At 38.9% G+C, this 22,218-nt stretch overlaps 1 protein-coding gene across 6 annotated transcripts in view; it reads left to right on the top strand.

The window, feature by feature from the left end:
* NCKAP5 (NCK associated protein 5) overlaps positions 1-22,218 on the top strand; it is a 338,518-nt gene that overhangs the window by 54,815 nt on the left and 261,485 nt on the right. Inside the window, exon 1 of one of the 6 annotated variants that reach the window (XM_085228905.1) lies at positions 7,826-8,075. The exons of 1 other annotated variant lie outside the window; for it this stretch is intronic. Coding sequence is in view for 4 of the 5 variants with exons in the window: in XM_085228908.1 (XP_085085034.1) it covers positions 12,420-12,497 (78 nt within the window). In the remaining variant the exon portion in view is untranslated. Of the gene's footprint in view, positions 1-7,825; positions 8,076-11,614; positions 12,498-22,218 lie in introns of those variants that run through there. 4 more of the 6 variants (XM_085228908.1, XM_085228903.1, XM_085228901.1 and 1 more) reach the window with 4 other exon arrangements.

Here is a 22,218-nt window from a genome sequence, read left to right as displayed (position 1 = left end):
TGAAAATGGTTTGAGTTTAATAAGTTACATGCTTTTCAGGGCTGAAGGTGTGAGAATATTTGTTAATTATGGGCCCAATAAAGTTGTGTTATGGTGCCTTCGTATCAAGTCCCAGAAACTGTCCAGCTCAGCACAAATTGCAGAACAGCCCTTTGAAGTGAGGAAACACATTTAAGCAAGCACAAACCTCTGAGTCTGGGCTCAGTGAGTGCAAGGTGAACTCTGATGGCAGGGAATGAGAAACAGAAGACTTTTTTTTTTCCAATTTTTTTACATCAAGGCTGAGTTTTTCCCCAAAAGTAGTGGAAAACAGGAAATTCTCAGTGATGGGAAGAAATATGTCTGATTGGAATTGCTGATATCTTATGGAATGATGTGAATTATTTATGGTGGTAAAATCGTTGTTTATACTGTGCTCACAAAATGGATGTGAGGAAGGAAGTACGGAGAACACTGCTCTGCATTGGACACGATTGCCATTTATTTTTAGGAGTATTCTTGAAAGTCAGAAACACAAGGTCTTCATATCTAATCTCTATTTATATATCCATGTATATGGCTCAATGCACTAATTAGCAAAGCTCAGGAAGTGGTGCCAGTAGAGATAGAATAGAGGGAAATGAGAGATGGCTGTCTGACAAACCCCAAAACAGGATGAGTTACTCTTTATGCACGTTTTGGTGCCATGCAGAGAGCAGAATGGTGCTTTTCTGTGGTACCTTACTTTGGGATGCATATGGTGAGTGAAGTGACATCCAGTGTTGTACCACAGGAGTTTCTAAAGGTCATAATGTACAGTTTATAACCTCCCAATATCTCCCTCCCCCAGTGTGAAATGTGTCCGTGTTGGATGTTGCTGTGCTGGCAGAAGGCAAATTGTTTAGCGAGCTGTAAGCTGGTGTTTGCCTACAGACCAGTGACCATAATGCGATTACATTCACTGAGTGCATGCCATGGCCAGCACCAAGGCTGTGACATATCAGCACCTCCAAAACTGGCATCACTTGTGGATGCTGGAGTGTGAACATCCTTTGTTACTGAGAAAAGCTGCCTAAATAAGCTGAACTCAATGCAGAAACCTGCAGACAATGAAATTAAGCTCTTCCCAAGTGTTGCTTTTTGTTCTGGCCTTCCCAAGCCATTCCCCTTGACTGATCAGCTGAAACTACTGCATTTATGATCTGTGTAAATGAATTTCAAAAGTTAGTCCTGCTCTTTTTTTCGTAAGTAAATGAGTCCCATGGGCCTCCTCTGACCAAACTCCCTGGAAAGTTATTGAACCGTATTCTTTAGAGCAGTTCAGCTGCATTTCTGCATGACTGTGTGAGAGGCACTTCTCATCCCAGAATGGATTTGGAAAGAGAGGGAAAGGTGGCAACGTCATCCTTGAGCTTTTCTGTCTCCCACTGTCAAGGACATGGATTTGCAAGCAGAAGTGGCAGAGAGGCAGAAAACCAGTTGCAGGGAACAGATTTCCCTGATTGTTTTAAGGGTGTGCTTGTCTGATCCCTGTTCCTAAGCTGGCTTCAGCCTTTGCTTGTGATGTGAGTCCTCTCCTGCGGGTCTGATGCCATCGTATGTTTTTGTTAGGAAGTAACAAATCTCCTAAAACTAAGTGGCTTAAAAGGGCACAGATACAAAAATAAAGACATTTGTCTGAATCTCTAGTAAATAGATACTTCTGCTTTATATCATTTAACAGGAAATAAAGAAAGCATGTCTCGTGTTTAGAAGCTGCGAAAACACTCAGGAGGGAATTAGAGTCTGTTGAGTGTGCTGTGTCTGGTTTAGGTGGTTAAGGATAGGAATGGGCTTGTTTTTCCAGTGTCTGAAAATAATGAGAATTATTACAAAATCATAATTAACAAACCTCTCAGAAAGCCCTGATAATTGCTATTTTTCCAAAAGGAAGCTGAGGGAAGTATCTGTACTGGTTATAATCTCATTGTATTTCCTGGGATATATAATAATGCCTCATTTTCAGTTAAGAGTAATCAGAGATAAATTTCATCCTTCTCTATAAGAAAGAGCAGACAGCGTAAAGTACAACTTCATTTCCTCAAAATGGTAGTACAGGAATTTTATGAGTGGATCCAAAGCAATACACCTATTGCCCCTTATTGAAATCATTGATAGCCTTTCAAAACAGATACACTGGTCTTCTCCTCTTCATGGGATAAATTTGTATTTAGGCAATTTCCCTTAGCAGAGATAGAAGTCCTGCAGTAAATCCCCCCCGGCAATGCCCACTGTGCTTTGTCAGGAAGCTGGGCGATGGATGACACACAGACGTGCACTCTCACTGCTGTCATTGTCAGGGGAACAGAAAGGTTCCCATCTGAGGTAGATATGGCAAGCTGAGAATGTGAGTAGAAAAAACCTTTTCTATATCCTATTGGAAAAAAAATTCCTGGTGTGGCTGACTGCTCTCAAAGCTTGGGGTAATGCAGATTTTGTCTCTGTGCTGTGGCAACTGGTTTGTAAATGGAGGCTGGTGCACAGGAGCATTTAGGGCCAGAGTTAAACAGCTGAGGAAAACAGAAACAACAAATGATTACTGATCAAAAGAAGTGGTTTTATTTCTGAGCCCTGGGGACTCATGATCCCAGTCTGCTATCCCTACTTGTTGGGATCATGGCATAGTGCGCATTCTAAATCACAAATCTTGATCTGAAAGAGGTTTTGATGGTTTTGAGTGAGACGGTGCTATTTCAGTTGATGATAACTACCTGTCTACTTTTCATAATCTTCCAGTAATCCTTTAAGGATTATTTGACCAAGAGCTAAATAATTAACCAAGAGTTTCTGCCTTGATTACTTGAAATGTGATGAGAACAGCGGATGGAACCATAAGATCTACTTCAATATATGTGGCAGTGTATCACTGACAGAGCCTTTAAAAGAGTGAAGTCCGGCCTGGAAAGGAATTAACAGAAATTAAGAGCCAATTAATTCAGCATCAGAGGAAAATAGGCAATTGCTTGGGATAACAATTTGTTCTTTTTTACAAAATTTGCATTACAGTCAGTATGCTGAGAATGCAGAATCAGGCTGAAGTAAGAACAAGTGTAAAAAAAAAATTAGATTTCTAGTTGTCACAGAGATGAAAATTAATTGAAAATTTGTGATTTTTGAGGTAAAATGTATACACTACTGTGCTGGTGGTCCTGTGATAATATTAATCTTACAGATTTTATGCAGATAATGAAATTTGTTGTCTTTTGCTTGGTTACAGAAGAATTCTTTAAAAATTTTAAAGTTTAAATCATTCAAATGTTGTTAATATTGCCATCTCCTTTAAAGATTGTGATCAATGTTAAAATGCTTGTTTTTTTTCTAAGACCATACTGAACATACTGTGTTGGCCAAGTAAAACACAAAGCTCTCAGTAAGTAGATAATAATTCTCACTATACGCATAGCAGTAAGGATTGTTTCTCTTTCGTGAATCAGATTTTTTGAGGGGAAAAATTGATCTTAAGTATTTTGTACAGCATTAACTATGACTACGTGGTTGGGAATTCTTTTTTCCTTGAATTTGTAGCAAATTATTAGTATATTGTAGGTGTGAAGGAAGCATATATATAAAAAATCTTTAAGCAGCTGAAAATCGTTTGACTGTATTCAGGAGCAAAGTGAAACAGAACTCTTTGATCACATAAAAGCTGAAGTGGAAGCTTTTGGGCATACTCAACTGGGTTGGGAAATGCTTTACAAAACTTCTTGTTTAGTCCACGAGACCAAACACTGAGTCAATATTTAGACTGAGGGCTGGATTCTCAGCTGGCAGAAAATCACGAAGTTCCACTGATGGCAGCTGGAGTTGGAGAGATTTTGCAGCCCCAAGCTCTCATGGTTTTGCTGCTTGCCTTATGGTGCTTGGTTCCCGGTCCATCTTCATTTCCTGAAACCCAGGCTTGGGGCACTGCATACAGCCTTAATCTATGTGAAGATGAAGTGTGACCATGTTTCCTGCTGTATGATTTTTAAGAAAGTGTCTTAAAAACAGTAGGCCTAGAGACCCTCTAACTGTAAGTCAAAGAAAGCAGACACCAGACTGATCTTCTCAAATAATATGGTTTACACAGTGATGTCAAGATTTTTGAAAACATATGGCTAAAGATGCTCTAATTTATCCCAGTGGAGAATGTGATCATAAATATTAGTCAGGAGACAAAAATGAACTCTGTTTATCCAATATATGTAATCTTTCACTCTGTCTCTGAGATGACTGTTCCTATGGAGATTGCCAGTCACTTCTGCAGGCTTATCTTACAGTGCTGTAGAAGGCTCCTTACAGCTGAGACCCACAAGAAGTTGTCTCTTTTCCAGTTTCTTTGGAGACAGCAAATGTTGGCAGTAGCACAGCTTCAAGTGCCAGTCGGCATAAGCCTTGACACAGCTTTAGTAATGGGAGAAGAATTTACTTAAGACCAAATCCTCTTATTTGAACCCTCTGTTACTATCCTGATAGCTTTTGAATGTGCTGAAATGTCTTTCCTAAACTCAGAGGATGCTCCCAAATTTATGATTTCTAGAATTCAGGGTTCCAGAAGACAGCCAGTTAACAAAATTCCAGCTTCTCTCTGGCCTTGAAGTGTTCTACTCCATTTCCACTCTCTATTTAAACCCCATTCTATCTTGCAGGGACCTGTAGTAAAAGTAGGCATATGCTCCCCACAGTTCTGTGGATTGCCTACCTGAGACCTGGGTGCTGCAAGAATCAACATGTTGCTTCAGGCACTTTGTGTTCTCTCTCATATCTGTGATTTATTGGTAGGACCCACTGGGGAATACTTTGTATTATCCATCATGGTCTTGTGTGTCTGTGTTCTGATACTTAACTTGGGCATTGCAAAAACCATTATTTTTTAAAATAACATTGAGTGGAAAAGTCTGTGTTTCTGATTAGATTCTTAGGCTGAAACAGAGAGAGCAATGAATTCAGGCTATTCAAGAATGATCAACAAGAAATGAAATATTACTTTTATTAAATTCAGTCAGTTCATATTAAGCTTGCTAGGAGCATCCCAAAATGAATACACACTTTACTAATACTGCTATAATGCATGTATTTTCATTGCCGTGGGTTTATCTCTCTTCTGCTGGATTGTCTTCGAGACACAAGAGATTAAGAGAATGCATCCTCATTTGAAACCACTGCCCTGAGCTCAACCCCTCCTTCTGCTTTTGTCTCCCAATGGAAAAGGGCCATTCTAATCTGGTAAACCAAAATGAACCAGAAACTTTTTTGTGTAAAACAATATACTCCATCCTGAAGGTTTCTCTAGCTCTCAGTCTCTAATCATTTGCAAATCAGTCCTTTTCTTTGCATTATTCTGGATCTGGATTTACACTGCAATATTCTAATACTCATTTATTCACCTGCTGGAAGCTGTCCTACCACAGGTGGCCTCTGGTGATCTGGAAAAATGGAGCAGATTGTTTTCCTCAAAGGGAAGAGAATAATAGAAGCTGAACTAACTGAGAAAAATGAGTTCCAATTTAATGAAGTGGAATGGATTCATCAGTTTTCTACTCTATCTGCAAAGTCAGAACAAGAAAATGCAGTTATCAACATTACCATGTCTGCCTGCCTCCCTCCCTCCCCCTCCCCCCCAAAAAAAAAAGACTAAACTAATTTATAAGACAGGAGACTGTAAAGAAATATTTGAAATTTATCACATTTGCCTTATTTAGCTCAATCCTTTTGCTTTGTACCTGGGTTGCTTTGAGTTTGCTGTATCCTGTACTCCTGAAGCCTCCCACGCCTCCCAGGGGAGACAGCAGCAGGCCTTAGGAGAGAAGGCTGCTGTCCCTCGTGGACTCTAGGTGAGAAATAATGCTTGATCTGCATGGGATGTTTACTGTGCTTTTAGAAAATAGTTAGATTTCAAAGTCTTCTAAGACTTCTGACTGGTTGTGAACTACACTGTAGTAGGAACAATAGTCTGTCAGCTAGAGTCATATTTATTTTTATGTCTAGAGTATCCTAACTTAGAGATCTGTCAAAAGTGTGCCTAATGTAAGTCTGCTGGTTCCTGACTCAAGTCCCTGGAAGCCCATTTTAAAGCCTGTTTTACAGCTTCTTGATTCTCTTCCTCCCAACGGCAGCCTAATGGTGAATGTGAAGTGTATCATAATGGATGTTTTCCCTCAAATCCTTCAGCTTTAAATCCTTTCTTTTTCTAATTCTAGCGTGAGTTCATCTCACATTTCCCCTTTTGTGCTATTATCTGCTGTCTACAGAGACGTACATTTGATCTAGTAAGAAAGTACTGTGTGTCACAACAGATACTTTACACTTCCTTAAGGCTTCTATTTGGCAATAAACAAATAAATAAAGTCAGCATCTGAAAAACTTCCCAGACAAAGACCAGAATTATGTTTTTCCTTTTAACTTTACAAAGAAGCCAAAGAAGATAATGCAATAGTAATATGTTCATAAATTGAAACCACTGTAAACATGCTTAAATCAGTGTTTATGTGAATATACTGTTTGACAACTTTAATTTAGAGGCTCATTGCTCTTTGGGTCATTTTCAAATGCTCTGCCATCGTGTACATGGCCAGGTGTAATACTGACTTCACAGCTGGCCTGATCCTACTGATTTTTTCTATTGTTTAGTTCCCGCTAAGGAAAATTAATCCCTTGACATTGCATGGATCAAACAATTCCAAGTTCAAAAGAGTCACGAGCTCAAAAACCTTCCAAAGGCATTAATTTTTCCTCCATCGATTGAGGGGCACATCTAGCTACCCTGGTGATGTGGAACTGACCAAAGGGTTAACCTTACCTGAGTTCGTTTCAGTAAATTCCGATTTTTAAATGAATTTATGAATTAAAATATCTACTTTGTTTGAAATCTTTTACCTTACCATTGTGACAAAAGACATACTTTTGTAATAGATGTTCTCATCGGGATTATAAATCTTTTCTTCCCTTTTGTTTAAATCCACCAAATTTCTGCTCTGTCCTAATAGTGGGAAAAAAAAAAAAAGTCAGATTCAGTCTGCCAGCGAGCAGATTGATCCATACAGGAGAGCCAATTATGCAATTTATTCAGAAGTTATTTCATACTAGAGTGTCCTGATGGGATGCACAGTTGATGGTACCTGCACTTCGGACTCCAAAACCTCATCTACTGTTTTGAGGAGTTCTCAGTTAACGTCTTATAGAATCAACATTAAAATCCCCTCTAACCCTTGCACAGGGTGACTGTTAGCAACCAGCAGGCAGCTATTAGGTGGTATTTTCGCATTTCTTGAACTCTACTTACAAAAGAAGCTGGCAAGGTATCCCAAGCAATCTAATTTGGCCTTTTGTTGTAAGTATTCAAGTGTTACCTAAGTGATGCTTATTGATGATAGTCACTCAAATCAACAAGGATTCTTTTTTGTTGTTGTTGTTCCTGGTGATTTAAGGCTTATTGCTTCCTTTTTTTTTTTTTTTTTTTTTTCCTTCACAGATTGGGCTTACTATAACAATCAATGAATCTATCTTCTTTTTAGAAACAAAACCTCTTAAATCTCTATGGTTTCCTCTCAGCTCAGTATAACTCCAATGATATCAGCCTTGCAGAGCAGAGGGAAGAAGAACTCAGAGCCTTCTTTAGCTAATGACCTTCAGCTGACCAACTTTTTTTTTGATTTAAATTTTATGGGTATAACATGTTGTTAATCACACAGCTATTTGCATTTATGGCCTGTAGCCATCCTTCCCTGGGCTGTGCTCTCTTTCAATTTCACATTAAGCTAAATTTGGCTTGCTGATATTTGGATGTTAGATTTTCCAGTCTTTGAGTACGTAGATGCTTTGGGAAACTGTGTTTTTGACTCCTGAGTGCCACACTCAGCTCCTATCTGCTACAGAACTGATTCTGGGTAGAGGGTGAAGCCAAAAGAAATTAAACTTTTACAAGCCCTGCTGGGACTACTCTAGTGAAAGAGGGAGAAATGAGTGGGAATGGAGAAAGGAAACAGCCAGTTTCCTCGTCATTCTCTCTTGGCATCAATGAATATGGAAAAATATGAGATAAATGAGCTGAAAGGAAGATCTTTTCCATCTTGGGAAAGGTAAGACGCTTTTTCAACAAAAGTCAATGAAATATAAAGAATAAAAGAAAACATGTCTCTTTCTCAGGGGTAGTATGGAGGCAGAAGGCAGTAGAAATTTGGAATGGTAATGCTCTGTAGAGAAGCTGACTGGAGAGGAAAGCAGTTTCCTTGTTTTCTTGGTTAGTTTTAAAAAAGCCTAGTGACCTCATTGTAGCAAAATGTTCTTCTACAGCAGAATGAACTTCCAGTCTCTGGAAGCTACTGGATCATAGGGCTGAGCACCTTTACCAAACTGTATGTGTCATCAGGGTTATTGACATTACTGCATTAGAAAATATTTCGTATTTTATCATGTTTCTCTAATTGACTCATTCTGAAGAGGTCAACATAGAGAGTATGGTAAAAGGACAATTTTATTTTCAGAAAAGCTAAACTGCCTACTGCATTTTGTAAAAAATAGGTTTTAACTTTTTAGCCCAAGGCCAAAGTTATATATAGAATTGCAGTGAGGGTCCTGAATTTTTTTGTTTGTTTGTTTAAAATAGTGAAATACAGATGCCTGACAGTGCTCTAAATAAGTTACTAGGGTGACTGAGCCTAATGTCAGAAATCCGAAATATTTAGTGTGTGTGTGTGTGTGTGTGACATGTGGAAAGATATATTTTATTCTATATGTTTTTTTTTTTTCAACCAGACATGCTGGGAAGAGAGCTTAATAATTAATGAACATTTTTTATTGTTTCTCATGAAAAAGTCATGTTCAGTTTGTTGTGTGATGGGCCTCACATGGCAGTGTTAGGACTGCAGTTATGTTGAATGCCATGTGATGTACACTATTCAAGGTTTAATGAGTATGTTCTAAGACAAAGACAAACATTATGAGCTTATAAAAAAAAATGGCTGCTCTTATTTAGCCTGTGGCATTATAAGCAATTTATTTAAGTGACATTGAAGGCACTTATTCAGCCTCTCCCAACGTCTACTGCAAATGATTCATTGCCAATAGATTTGATGAAGAAAAATGTTTATAACAGTGTTCATAAAGGTATGTTTTGCAATACGTAAAACCTGCATAGTTGAATTTTATGCTGCTTGATGTTAGTTTAAATCTGTTCCCACTGAGGTCAGTGGAAGTTTAATCACTAACTGATTTCACTGGGAACAGAGGCCAAAAGCAAGCACCTTTTAAAATCCCACACAACAATTTCTGGCACATGATTGTGGCAGCTACCAAGACAGTTCATTTTCCTTCCAAACATAGAACATAATCTTTTTTTCCATTTCATTTTGGACAAATTTTCACTGGGGGGCAATGGGAGTTTGGCAGAATAAGTTCAGCACTCATAAGATGATAAGACTGTAAGACCTCAGTTGGTATAGTTGGTGTGTCTAAGATACGTAAGTGAATCTGCGAGTTAAATTTGTTGCAGTTTGTACCAGAAGAGGTTTGCTTCCATGCAATTGCAAAACCATCAGGTGTAAATAGGTTTCAGGAAAACAATGAACACTCTTCAGTGAGATCTGAAGATAAAAATTTATCCAAAAAACACAGAACATCTAGCAACTTAATAATGGTCTTCAAAGTGCCTATTTCACATAATATATTTTTTAAGAATGCAAAAATGGAGATTTGTGTCTGAAATAACATGTAACTCCTAGAGATGCTGTAGTGACACCAAATTTTGGGGACATTTCCCAGAAGCCATATGACCATTGCTTTATACTAGGCTGAACTTGTCCACAGACTCCCTTATTAAAGGGCTAATTCTGCTCTGTGTGAAATTCTGATCTTTGACTCTGAATACTGTCTGGGGAGTCGTCAGGTGACAGCAGGTGTGGAAAACTATTCATGCTTTCAAACAGCTTGGCTGGGGAAGCTTGCACAATACTTTCATAAAAGAGTAAATAAGCAGTCAGAAGTAAACAAAGATTCTCCTGCACCAAATTCTTCTGAGGTATTTTATGTTGCTTATGATATTAGATAGAGTTTGAGTGTTTTCATATTTTCTGCATTCCCTTTTGGTGCATAAATATTGAATCTAGCTAATTATTTACAAAAAAAGCACAGAGCACCTGAAAACATGAGCGATGTTTCACCTTTGTAATAAAAAACATTGTAGGCTCAAGAATGTAGTATTTCCTAAAGATTTCTGTTGTGTAGCAAATGTTGAGCCTTTTTTTTAAATTTTGATATTATAAAAACAGGAACTACTGAAGGTTTTTATTGGGATCTAAAGATTGTAAGGAATAGAGATAATTTTCACCAGTTACATTCTGTGGTAGTCTTCTGAAACTGGCAATTCAATTACTCCAAAAATGTCTTCATGGCACAGTGATGTGTGCTCTCTTGCAGACTTGGTAGCAAGGTGAGATTTTTCTCAGAGTAAAATAACATTTAACCCTGCACAACTGGAAACTCTCCACTTTTCTTTAACAAATTAGGAAGATGTAAAGAACCACGGGAAAATCTTCTGTCAAGTGATCTCCAGTGCATTTCCTCCTGCTGCTGCATGCAGTGATTCTGGGCTCTGTGGTCTTGGGGGGGATCTGACTCACAGCCCCAGCAGCTGAATGCTCCTAATGGCAGTGTCAGGAAACTTTCCCATTTCATAGCTCCACTACTTACAAAATATGGGTCAGTTGCTTTTGTGATGAGTATTATATGTCAGTTAATATTTATCAAAGACAAAAAATATCAGGCCAAAAAGAGTAACATTTGTTCCACTAGTTTCAGAGACCAATTGTGCATGGTTTGGCTTTAGAACTATAAAATAGGTCTTGACTGTTAGCGGCTCAGTATCTATTTCAGTAGTCAGTAGTGGGTTTTAGAGAAACAGCATGGAATGCAAGAGGAGTTAGGCTGCTCAAGAGATTGGATGTGGGTTAAGAATTCTCCTTGTCTCTCAACCATCTGTGTTGTACACGTTATTTCACTGAGTGATAACGAAAGTGAAGGCTCATGGCCGTGTATGTGAGCTCCTCCTAATTTCATGTGATCAGAAACTATATCAAGAGGCTGTACTCCAATACTGAACCATCCTGCAGTAGCTTTTCATCCCTGGCAGACGTAGAAGGATGGAGGCAGTGGTGCAGCCTAGCACAGGTCAGCTGAGAAGGAAGCAGATGTCTTCCAGACTCCTCAGTGTCTCACAGCTGTGCTAACAGCTTTGACCTTTGATCACTTATTGCCAGAGCAAAATATGTACATCAACATGCAGATAGAAATTTCAGACCTGACTTAGTCATTAATAAGGACTAGAAGAGCTTGTCTACATCTCTATAAGGTTATCCATTTACTGTTATCAAAGAGAGGCAAAATTGCCCAGCAGCCACAGTCTTAATGAAAATGAAACTGAGGAAAGTGAATAGGTAAGGTGTCCCTTCTTGTGCCCTTACAGCTCTCTGCATGCCACGTGAATCCCGTTTCTACCCACTTTGGTTGGACTGAGATTTTTGCTCCAGATATAGCTTTTTTTGTGTGTGTGTATATGTGGCAAAGCTTACAGGAGGCCAGAGATGAAGAGGTGCATGGAGAATATTTTTACATATCATTTACCTTTTCTGCATCCCATCCCATCCCTCTCCCCCTCCCCCTTTTTCTTTTTTTTTTTTAAATAAGCAGTTTGTTGCTAAAAGTTAGCATTTTCCCCCCAGCAAACAACTGATATAACATTTCTTTAAAAAAAAAAAAATAATAAAAATTGTATCTCCTGAGAGAAAGTGCTGCTGTAGAATGGTGATAATTGACTTTTTAGTGTTAACTGCTGTAGCTTGAAGAATCATATGGGTTTTGCATCATTTTTGCTGTTTGATATTAATAGTGCCTTTAAATTTGGAGAGAAAAGCCTGTTCAGTTGAGAATTGTTTTGGCAAATTGCCTGTGCTGGAGAGACACTCTTAACCTGCAAATAGATGTACATAACTAGGAGGGAGGAAAAAAAAAAAAAAACAAACGAAGTCATATCGGCCCTGTTGCATGAGGAAATGCTTCAAAACCAACTAGGCCCTTGTTTTATGTGCTTGTTGCTATGGAACACAGAAATCATTACTGTTAGTTTCTCCTTGGTGCATTAGTTGGGCAGCCATATCACCCATGTATGATGCACTCAGGAAGAAATGTGTGTATCTTTCAGGTCAAACAAACGGTTTTGATAAGGTATCAATATTTGCTTAAGAGGCTGCGTTGGAAGCACACCCACTTAGTTGGAATTAATGGAATAGGATTTAGGACAGGCGATGTAATCCAACTTGACCAACGAGTTAAATATTGACAAGAAGCGGAAAAGCAGCAGCGCTTGGTCTGTAGGGAAAAGAGAGATCCTGCTTTTCTGTTTGAGCACATCCAGGATTTTTGTACTCAGAATGAATGACTGCAGGAGCCCTTGTAATCCACGCCTGTACAATGACCTGCATGGCTTACCATTTCTTCAATGGTTACAGGTAGGTCTGTGCTCCCAGTAAGGCAGCTCATGCAGTACAGCACTGTGAGGGAAAGCTGTGTGGATAACTCAAAGCTGGTTTAACTCCAGGGGATGTTTTTATCGTTGGCTGCTGCAGTTGCACACAGGCTTATGCTGTTCAAAATGTGATGCAGAAAAATAATCAAGGTCTTTTAGTGCAACATAATCTTGTACTTTTTTTTACCTTTTAAATCAGAGCGATTAGGCATGTGTCTGTTTATTTTAAAATGTTTGTTTAGTCGGTAGAATTATTATAAGACCATGTTTAAAATCAGCTATTAGCTAATGGAGAGACCTCATTGTCAAAGGGTATTATGAGATTATTGCTTCATTTGCCATAATGCACACAGATAGTCCAAGGGTTCGGCTTTGTGTGTGTGTGTTTGTTTAAATATATTTATATACTTTAACCCATTCCCTAGTATTTTATCTTTCAACAAAATCCTTTCATAATCCAAAAGGTTGGGCAGATTTGCTGCTTTTCATGATAGCTGAAGAACTATGTAAATAAAACCTGACATATTAACTGCCTTGGATTCCTGTAGTTTCATATTTGGAAATAAGAAAATGTAGTGGAGATATGGGAAACAGCCATGTTTGCTTTTCTGAAGGGATTTAGTCAGCAGCTGGAGCCTTTGAAACAAAATAAAAATAGCCAATCACCTTTCCTCTATTTCCACAACAGCAATGAAATTAGGACATGGAAGAAAATAAATGTTGGCAGTTTTGGTTATTAGCATAAATGATTTTATAAACAAGTAACAAACTAAATGGTAATGTGCACACAAGAGAAGGAGCAATACAATATTTACTGTTTATTTTAACATTTAATCTCCTTGGGTTATATTTCACAACACGTGAGGATATACATGTCAGATATTGATTGTTATTCACCCCCACAAATAGAGTATTGTACTGTACCATTCCAGTGTGCCATATGGCCTGAACATACCATGCAATTCATTAGTGAATGTACTACAGCTTTATATACCCTCCGAGGAATGTGGCAACATGTGATGTAATGCTCATGGACAGTAGTTTGTTGGCTCATTTACCAGTGCTTTAAATAGAACTGTGCAATGCATGTTGAATTTGATGTTTGTTGCTACTAAAGCTGGGAAATTCCCTGCCATCTTCTTTGTTATAGGTCCCTCTGCATGAATCATTACAGGAAAGGAAGCAGGTCGTGGGAAGAGGGAAGTCTAACGAATGTATACACAAGTGCAATTCTGCAAACATGGGGCACAAAACTGAATTCCTGCCTTTTTCCTAGGCCTGATTCCCAACCTTGTCGCTTGATTAAGAATAAAGCAAAACATAGGAGTTTGTCCCATGGTGCTATAATGCAGACATCAATCTGAGAAGAAAGCATATGTGACACTTTTACTAAGGCTTGATAAGATGTGACTTTGTGGAATCAGGATCGTTTAATCAGTTTTGCTACCTTATAACATGATAACCTTTGGTGTCTCAAGTAACTTCAGGTCACTTAGGATCAGCTCTTTGTTTTTTTGTTTTGTGCAAGTTTTCCAAGTGAATGTTAGCATATTGAGTGAATGTTTTGCAATGTATTGCAGCCGGTGCTTGGTTTAAAAAAAAAAAAAAAAAAAAAAAAAAGAGCAGCATTCATTGATTACTCTTTGGACACATCCAGAAACCAACAACATGTAGAGCTGCCTGGGTGTGACTCACTGTTGTGTTACTTCAGTTTTCTGCTGTTACAGCTTTATTGAGATCAGGGGAGTTACTGTGGCTTAATCCAGAATTGCACAGTGGTGACATCAGCCTTGTTAATCCAGGGGGGAATTCTGCATATGGTAAAGATTCCCAACTGAATATGGTTTTCCAGAAAGGGAAAATGGGGCTAGGAATCCAACCACTGAAAGGAACTGACCTTATTATATGTAATAACAGAGCAATGGTATTTTTTCTACAAACAGTTTTGTGTTGCAATTCAATCAATCCACTTCCAAGAATGATTTGGAAGAATATTTAAACAGAAAGATGCAACAGTTTAAGCATGCACAGGGAAGACCAGACACTATTAATTCAAATGAAAATATTTTTGAGATCTTGTAAAAGATCTTGAAAACTTATTCCTGAGGCCTTCATATTTCATGATTAAAGGAAAAATCTCCAAGATACTCTGCAAATCTTCATGTTGTTTCACGTTTATTGTGAGCTACTGGGTTAATTTGACCCACCAGTGGCAAGTATCTGACATGGGCTGTGTCTGCTCTCTGCTGTTGCTGGTGTCCTCATGTTCCTACTTTACCTCGTACTGATGCAGGAGGGAATGCAACTGTGGATTTCCCACCAGAGATTCAATCTAGGGAGGCTTTTTCACACATCCTCAAGGCTTCAAAAAGTCAGTGCCATTTCCTAAACAAAAGCGTCCTTTGGAAGAGCAAAGGAAAGAACTATTCCTCCCGTTTTGGGAATGGGAAAAGCTGGGAAGGAAAACCTGTAGCTGAAAGTTGATGCAGAACAGTGTGTTCTTTGGCAGAACACAAGCCAAAATGTGGACAGGTAAATTACTGGGAGAAATGTGGACATAGAGCGCTTACTACCTGCTGGGAGTAATGCTCAGAGCTCCCAAGTACATTCCCTTCCCTAACTGTACAGTTAGTTTGGAAATCTGGTTTTAAAGAACAGGTTTTAAGCCCGTTTTGCAGAGGGGAGTCATGAAAGGCTAGTAGGACAGTCAATAACATCAGCTGTTACCCTTTGTTCTGGCTTTTACTGAAGGAAGAATCATTTCTTCTGCAAACAAAGCTCAGCCTATAATGAATGTAAGACACTGTATTCTGTAGCTTGGTGCCAAAATGTTATGATATACGGAAGTACTTGTGGAGGTGGACAAAATACAGTTTGAGACGAAGCTGTGATATGACACTGGGTTTGAGCCTTTGACAATTCCCATTGCTGCATGTGGGCAGTGTGCTCTGCTCTACCTCTCACATGGAAAAAGAACTCAAGCAGCAGAAATCTGCTTATCGCTAGACCTCACCATGTGCCTACCTCCAAAAGAAGCATAGTACTCACTGATGCACAGACAGCTACCATGGCACTTCTTTTTCTTAGTGCTGTCCTTCCAAAAAGAGCCCAGTCACCTTAAAAGTACAGTGATAATTTGCAGGATTGGGATATCAGTGTCTGGGTCTAAAGCTAGGTGAGTAAAGAAACAAGCAAACAAACAAAAATGAGGAAGTTGGTTGGAGTTGGCTAGAATTGAAGGAAATATCAGGAGATTTCTGTCCCTTATGGAAGGAGGGTTCCTATAACTGCTGCTAGGAGCCTCATTCTATGCATGTTTGAATATTTGCTCTGATTTGGCTTCAGATCTAAATGCTGACTCTGTTCTCATGCTGAATCCAGAACCCAAATGCATTTTCTCTGTGCCATATATTTTCCCAGGCCTCATTAATTAATAAGATCTGTGTACATTTCAGTCCAAGCTCCAGATTTTGACATTCTATGGACTTTGGCTATTTAGAGCATAATTCCTATGGATAAGTCATAGTAAACAAGAATCAGCAGGAAATTATCATTTGTTGCTCAAAAAGTAGTCTGTGCTAAATTAAATATATACTCTGTCGTTACAATGTTCTGACACACAGACTAAAATCAGATATAGCTTTTATTGAATCTGGCTGAGAAGTTATGAAGTAAAATAAATACAATGAGGTTGATTTGATTCTCCTGTTTGTTTCACAGTAGTGTGAGGAAATGCTCACTTATGTAGGCACACGAAACATTGTGAGCAAATCCAGAAATTCTTTTGATATGCATCTCAAACTTGTAATAAAGCATTGTAGTTTGGGGGAAGCTTAACTGCGAGTAATCAAACTTAACATATAATTATTTTTTATGCAGTTGTCACTTTATATTGCACTCCTATTTATGCTGGAGCTGTTCTGTGTGAGTAAGCTAAACCAAATGTTTGGCAGAGGAATGGGGAGATTCAGAATCGGAAGATGCTCCTTTTGATGTCTGCTTTTGTTTAACTGTGGAAACAGAAGCTTCAGAGGAACAAAATTTTACTTTGCAATTAAATGAGTGAAAAGAAAATAGCATGAAAAGCTTCCTATAATGAAGAAGGACTGGTAGTTTGAGGTTTTTCTGCTAATTTGTAACCAAATATGTCGCCTGCTCTGGCTATGTTTTTGTTGTGTTTTTTATCATTTTGAAAAGAAGGCCAAGGAGAACAGCAAAGATGTTGTAAGAACAGAATTTGAAGCCAAGTTCATAAATTGGCTTTAAAAGTGATTAATAACCAGTCATCATAAGCAGGCAATATAATGTAATTGCACTTGGGTAAGACACAAAGGATTACACATCAGGCTCTTCCTACAAATGCCGCAGAAAATAGTTATTCTTTAGTTCCATTTTGTGTTTCTTAATCTGCTAAAACTCTCTTTAGCATTAAAATATATTTTGCCACAGAAAAAACATGGGTTTGGCCATTATACAGTATGTTATCCTCACACTAGCTTTTCCATAAAGAAAAAAAACAGTGGCATTTCTGATATGGTGGCAGTAATAAAACATTGATCCTATCGCTGCACTTTCTTGATATTTTGGTACTGAGTCATTCTGCTTAATCAAAATATCTTTGCATAGGACATAGTTTCGGTTCAGGCTGGGTTTTGAGGAAAGAATCTTTGCATCTTGTATTTTCTTTGGATTGTGTCCTGATCCTTGGCCCTGCCTAGGACAGAAATAAAATTACATGGGAACTCCTCCCTAAGATTGGAGCTTTAAAATCCAATTTGGGGATTTTTATTTTGAAATGTGACTTGAATCCTTCTCAAACTTCTTTGTCTATTGTATTCATTTCTCCTATGTAATGCTCACTTCAAAATGTAACAAAATTATATTTTTAATGATGTATTAGGTGGAATATACTGGATATTTTCAAAGCTTAACAGGAGAATAAGCTCTAGAAATAGCTATGTGATTTCAGACAGAGAAGAGACACTTCTGCAGTGTGTCAGCAGTGTAGAACAACGTAAATTTGCTTCTCAAAACTGAATGGAAATTTTGACAATATTACTCAAATTTTAAGAAAATCTTAGCTCTTACTAAAGAGCCTTTATATGTACTGTGAGGGTAAATGATGACTTTCTGAACTACTGAATGTTTTATGCAAAACAATCAAATAACATTGGTTAAAATTCTGTTGTTACAAACAGCAGACAGCCTCTGATCAGTCAGTATCAGCCCAGGTATTGATGGTGCTTTCCTTATCTCCCTTTGCTGTGATTCCATGTGGTCCCTCTGCACACAAGGCTTGGACTGCACATACAATGATAATCCAGCTAAATCCTGCAGATATTCTGCTTCAGGGTCCAGTTGGCTCAAAGGGCTTGCTTTCCTCCGTATCATCTTGGAATAGACTTATTTTCAGGTGTATCTGTGGACATTTCTAACCTAGTCAGCTCATCCCGGCACACCTCCTACTTTCAATTCATGGCTAGTCAAAGGATGAGAAGTTATTTGCAGGACACAGTCATGGGCACAGAAATCAATCTATTTCCCCTATCATTTTAATCTAGCAAACATCTGTTTGGCAAAATATTTACTAGGCAAGGCAGTACTTAATAAGGCACATACAGCTAGCATTCATTGAGTGAGTTCAAGGAAAAACAGGACTGAGGAAGACATTTCATGCACCAAAAATAATACTAGATGAATGTTCTGTGTAACTGCTATTGATGGTTGGGAAAATGTTTTTAAAGATGTTTTGGCAGCTAACAAACATTAACTTGAGGGGTTGGCTGGGCTGATGCTGGACTGGAAATGACTGTTGCCTGTGGACCTCAGAGGCAGCACAACTTGGTGCCCAGTGTGTGTGCTTATCTTGATCTGCATTTAAGTATGTTTTCTCTTTTTTTTTCTCAAAACTGAGATTTTGCTTCATATGCTGTGTATTTGTGGAAGTTGGCACCAAAAATATTCATTTTCTTGCTGCATTTACCAGTAGCCATCATTTTCACTTGCATACATAGTAAATTGCAGTTCTGTGAGATAAAAATCTGTCGTACACAAACCTGGAAGTTCTGATAAAGCTGGACATGTAGAGGACCTGAGCTAGGCAAAGAAATCCACCCAGTTTTGATCAGGAGTAAGAGGCCTTGATGGCATGTCTGATGGAGCAGTAGTCAAAAGTAGACAAGTATAACACAGACAGTGTAATCTCTTCTGAATTACTTTTCATTCCAACCTTGACATACATGCAAAACCCTGGATTTGTCTTTTCAGGAATGTTATTACTTTTGTGGGTTTGTTTTTTCTCCTCCCCCACCTCGTGTACGTTTTTAAGTCTAGCTGTGCTAACAGAACTCTGGTTGCTACCAGACTCACTATGGACAACTTTTCTGTAAAAATACTCTATCATAGTGATTATAATTATCTTTTTGGCATGAGGAAGTGTGGTGGATCTGCTACACTTCGTGTTCTGCTGCATGAAAGAGGAGTTAATGCAATGGCATTTTAAATATAATGACCTAAATATTCTCTCAGCTGACTGTAAAGTAAATGGGCAAATGAAGCACACTGTTCATGCTTCATTGTGTAGTGTTTTAGTATTCTGTTGTATTTGGTGACATTGTCTTCAGTCCAATGCATACTTCTAATAACTTGATTGAAATTCTAATTAAGAATTTTACGATCCTGAGGAAAATCTACGAGGAAGGTGTTTTGCTATTTTCTCTTAAAGCTCACCAGCCTGTGATAGAAGCTGGGGTAAAAAGTGTGTTGCTCCCCAGGGCTTTTTCTGGCCCAGGAGGAATCAAAGATGGGGCTGGAGCCATGTCCCTCAGCTGGCTTATACATGGCCATTCTGCTACCAGCCCATGGATAACCTTTGATGCTCTGTCAGGCCCTGAGTGTAACAATGCTTTTCTAGGGACAGGGCAAGCTCCACTCTGTGAACTTTGCACCATTCTTCACAATGATATTTTAGGCTGGAGCCATTAAATGGAGGTTTGGGGTGCTAAAAAGCCGGAGCTCTGGGGTACAGAGCCCATCATGACAAGTATGGTATGACAACTTCACAGAATCATTGAATGGCTTGGGTTGGAAGTAACCTTAAAGATCATCTTGTTTCAACACCCTGCAGCGGGCAGGGTGGCCATCCACCAGATTCAGGCTGCCTAGAGCCCCATCCAACCTTGTCATGAGCATTTTCGAGGATGGAGTTTTTAAGGTGCTGCAAGGAATAAGACCTCACCTATTGTGCACTGGGTGCCTGATTCAGGGGCAAGCACTATCCAGATACACATAATCAGCAATTGAGAGCCGTCTCTGGACAGCTTTTGCCTTACCATAACAATCCAACAAACATCTGTTTGGCAAAATATTGACTAGGCATTGCCAATATATGAATAAGTATGTTCTGGTTCTGCTTTAGCATTACTCTATTAAAATTCAGTGGTTATCTGAAAAAGGCTCCAGCTTACCCTTCTTAGCAGAGCATGTGTGACTCTGGCTTATCCATTGTAGTAAAGCATCCTCTGGCTGATGTCTTGCTGAGAGAACTGCATCACATGCCTTATTTTCTGCCTCTTGCCCAAGTGAAACTCCCACAAAGAAGGATAGCTTGTGGTTTTACCTGTGAGTTTTAATCCTAGCAAATGTTTCATGGATTGCAGTGAGGAAACAGTGTGAGAAGTGTTGCTCCACTAATATATGATGTTGTGAAATGCAGCACTTAATGGATGGACATACTGAGGATATATATAGCTGTAGCTGATACATAGCGTTTATTGGAATGTCTCAATAAATCTTCCCTTTATGGAGTATATGACTACACGGACAATGAAGAGTGGGAAAACTACAAGTGGAAAGTCTTTTATTTGCCAAATCTCTGTTTTAGACATCCTATGTAGTAAATGATACACTTGTGTAGAGGTTGACCAAAAGTAGACAATCTGATTGGCATCACTGGGATTTTTCTATTCTCATCTGATGTTAATCTATGCTTTCTTTATACTCTCATTGTCAATTTTCAGTTTTTGTACTCCTAGCTTGGAATTGGATGAGACAAAAAAGTACGTTTAAAGATCAGAATTCACTGTGACAGATGCTGTAGTTACTGTCCCTGTGCTGTGCGCGGGGCCACGAGGTGAACAGAGCAAAGGCCACAGATAGATCTAAGGAAGATGAAGATGCAAAGCTGAAGATGCTGTGTATCCAATACCAGAAGTGACATGGGGTATTACTGATACTGATCTTATACGCTGCCAATAGTTTTCTTGGTTCCCTCTTAATTACACATCTTCTGGTTTTCACCACTCCCAGCAAAGTAATTTGTGAACACATGCTCCTTCAGACTCTGCTGCACAAGTAAATAAATGGCAGCGGCCTTGTAAAACCCTTGACACTCTTCTAGCATTTAAAACATCTGTTTATCCAGGATTCAGCAAGTACAGAAATTACTTTCATGACAGAACTCAAGTCATGCTGCCTGCTAAAGCTCAACTCCTTGAGATACCATTCGTTAGCTCTGAAATTTATGGCTAACGTGTATTGGCTTCAGGCAGAATAGGACAAACACTTTTAATGAAGGAGAACTGGATTTTTTTCCTTGATCCATGTAAGTCTGTTTGATGTTATCTTGGAGATAACTAACAAACATCAAGTTTAAAATAGAAAGCAATGAGATGCTCCCTGTTGGGAAGCCCCACAGAGCTCCCCCCAGTGTGCTGCTCTGCACCCAGGGGGCTTGTGCTCCATGTGAACATAAATATGGCCAGGGAACTATAAAGAAAAGGAAGCTTAGATGTAAACAGCCTAGTAAAAACAGCACAAATAGCACAGTGAGTAACCAGGAAATGACAGTATTTATAAGGAATGATGAAGGGGAAAGGGATGGAGAGGGGGCAGATGGGTGCGGAGCGTCATGGGACACTAGTTCCCGTGGTGGAAAGGGAACTAGATGGTGGCATGGATGCCTTTGCATCCCACTCTTTCTTCTTCCCTGCCACTCCAGTGAGAAGCTCTGAGCGCAGAGCATCCCTAGTTTTCTGATACCTGTGAGTTTGTGATGTTTTGTTGGCTTTTTCTAAGACAACTCTGACACTTTATAAATCTGTTGAAATGAAACTTAGAGTGGAATCAAGCTCATAAAGGACATTGGAATGTAATGACAGCACCAAAATATGAGATCTCCAGAGGAGCACAGTACCTTTAATTACGTGACATTTTCCTTATTTAATCTGAATGAATGTGGCCAAGTATGCAGTTACACTGAATATGCACTTAATTCTATTTAAGGTGCTATGTATGCACTATATCCACCTCATTTCAGTGTAGGATGAAGGTCTTTTACTTCTGCTTTTCTTTGTACCATGACAGGTGCTCCAGGAAAGTGTGTAAGTCTAAATGATAACAAGTTTTGCGAGCTGTTTTCCAACTGTTGTTTGAATTTTTACGTGAACAAAAGTTTTCTTGGCTTGATGCTTTAGTTACTTGTGACAACCACAACTCAGATGCTGTGCCATCCTGCACTTGCTTGGCTGCCTTCATAGGAATATTTGTGAGAAAGGTACACCTTTCATTTGAAATGAAGTGGAAAATCCCCAGTACTGTATCTGGGTTTGGGTTTCATCACATAACCTTCAAGCTACCACAATCTCCGGTGAATTTTTTGCTAAAATAAGCCTCGTATTTCCTCAGAACTAGTAGAGCAATAAAAT

The sequence above is a fragment of the Meleagris gallopavo genome, chromosome 7 (assembly GCF_905368555.1).
Source record: "Meleagris gallopavo chromosome 7, MGAL_WU_HG_1.1, whole genome shotgun sequence".
Classification (NCBI taxonomy): Eukaryota; Metazoa; Chordata; class Aves; order Galliformes; family Phasianidae; genus Meleagris; species Meleagris gallopavo.
Note: the sequence above shows the minus strand (reverse complement) of the source record. Positions and strands in the feature narration are given on the sequence as shown.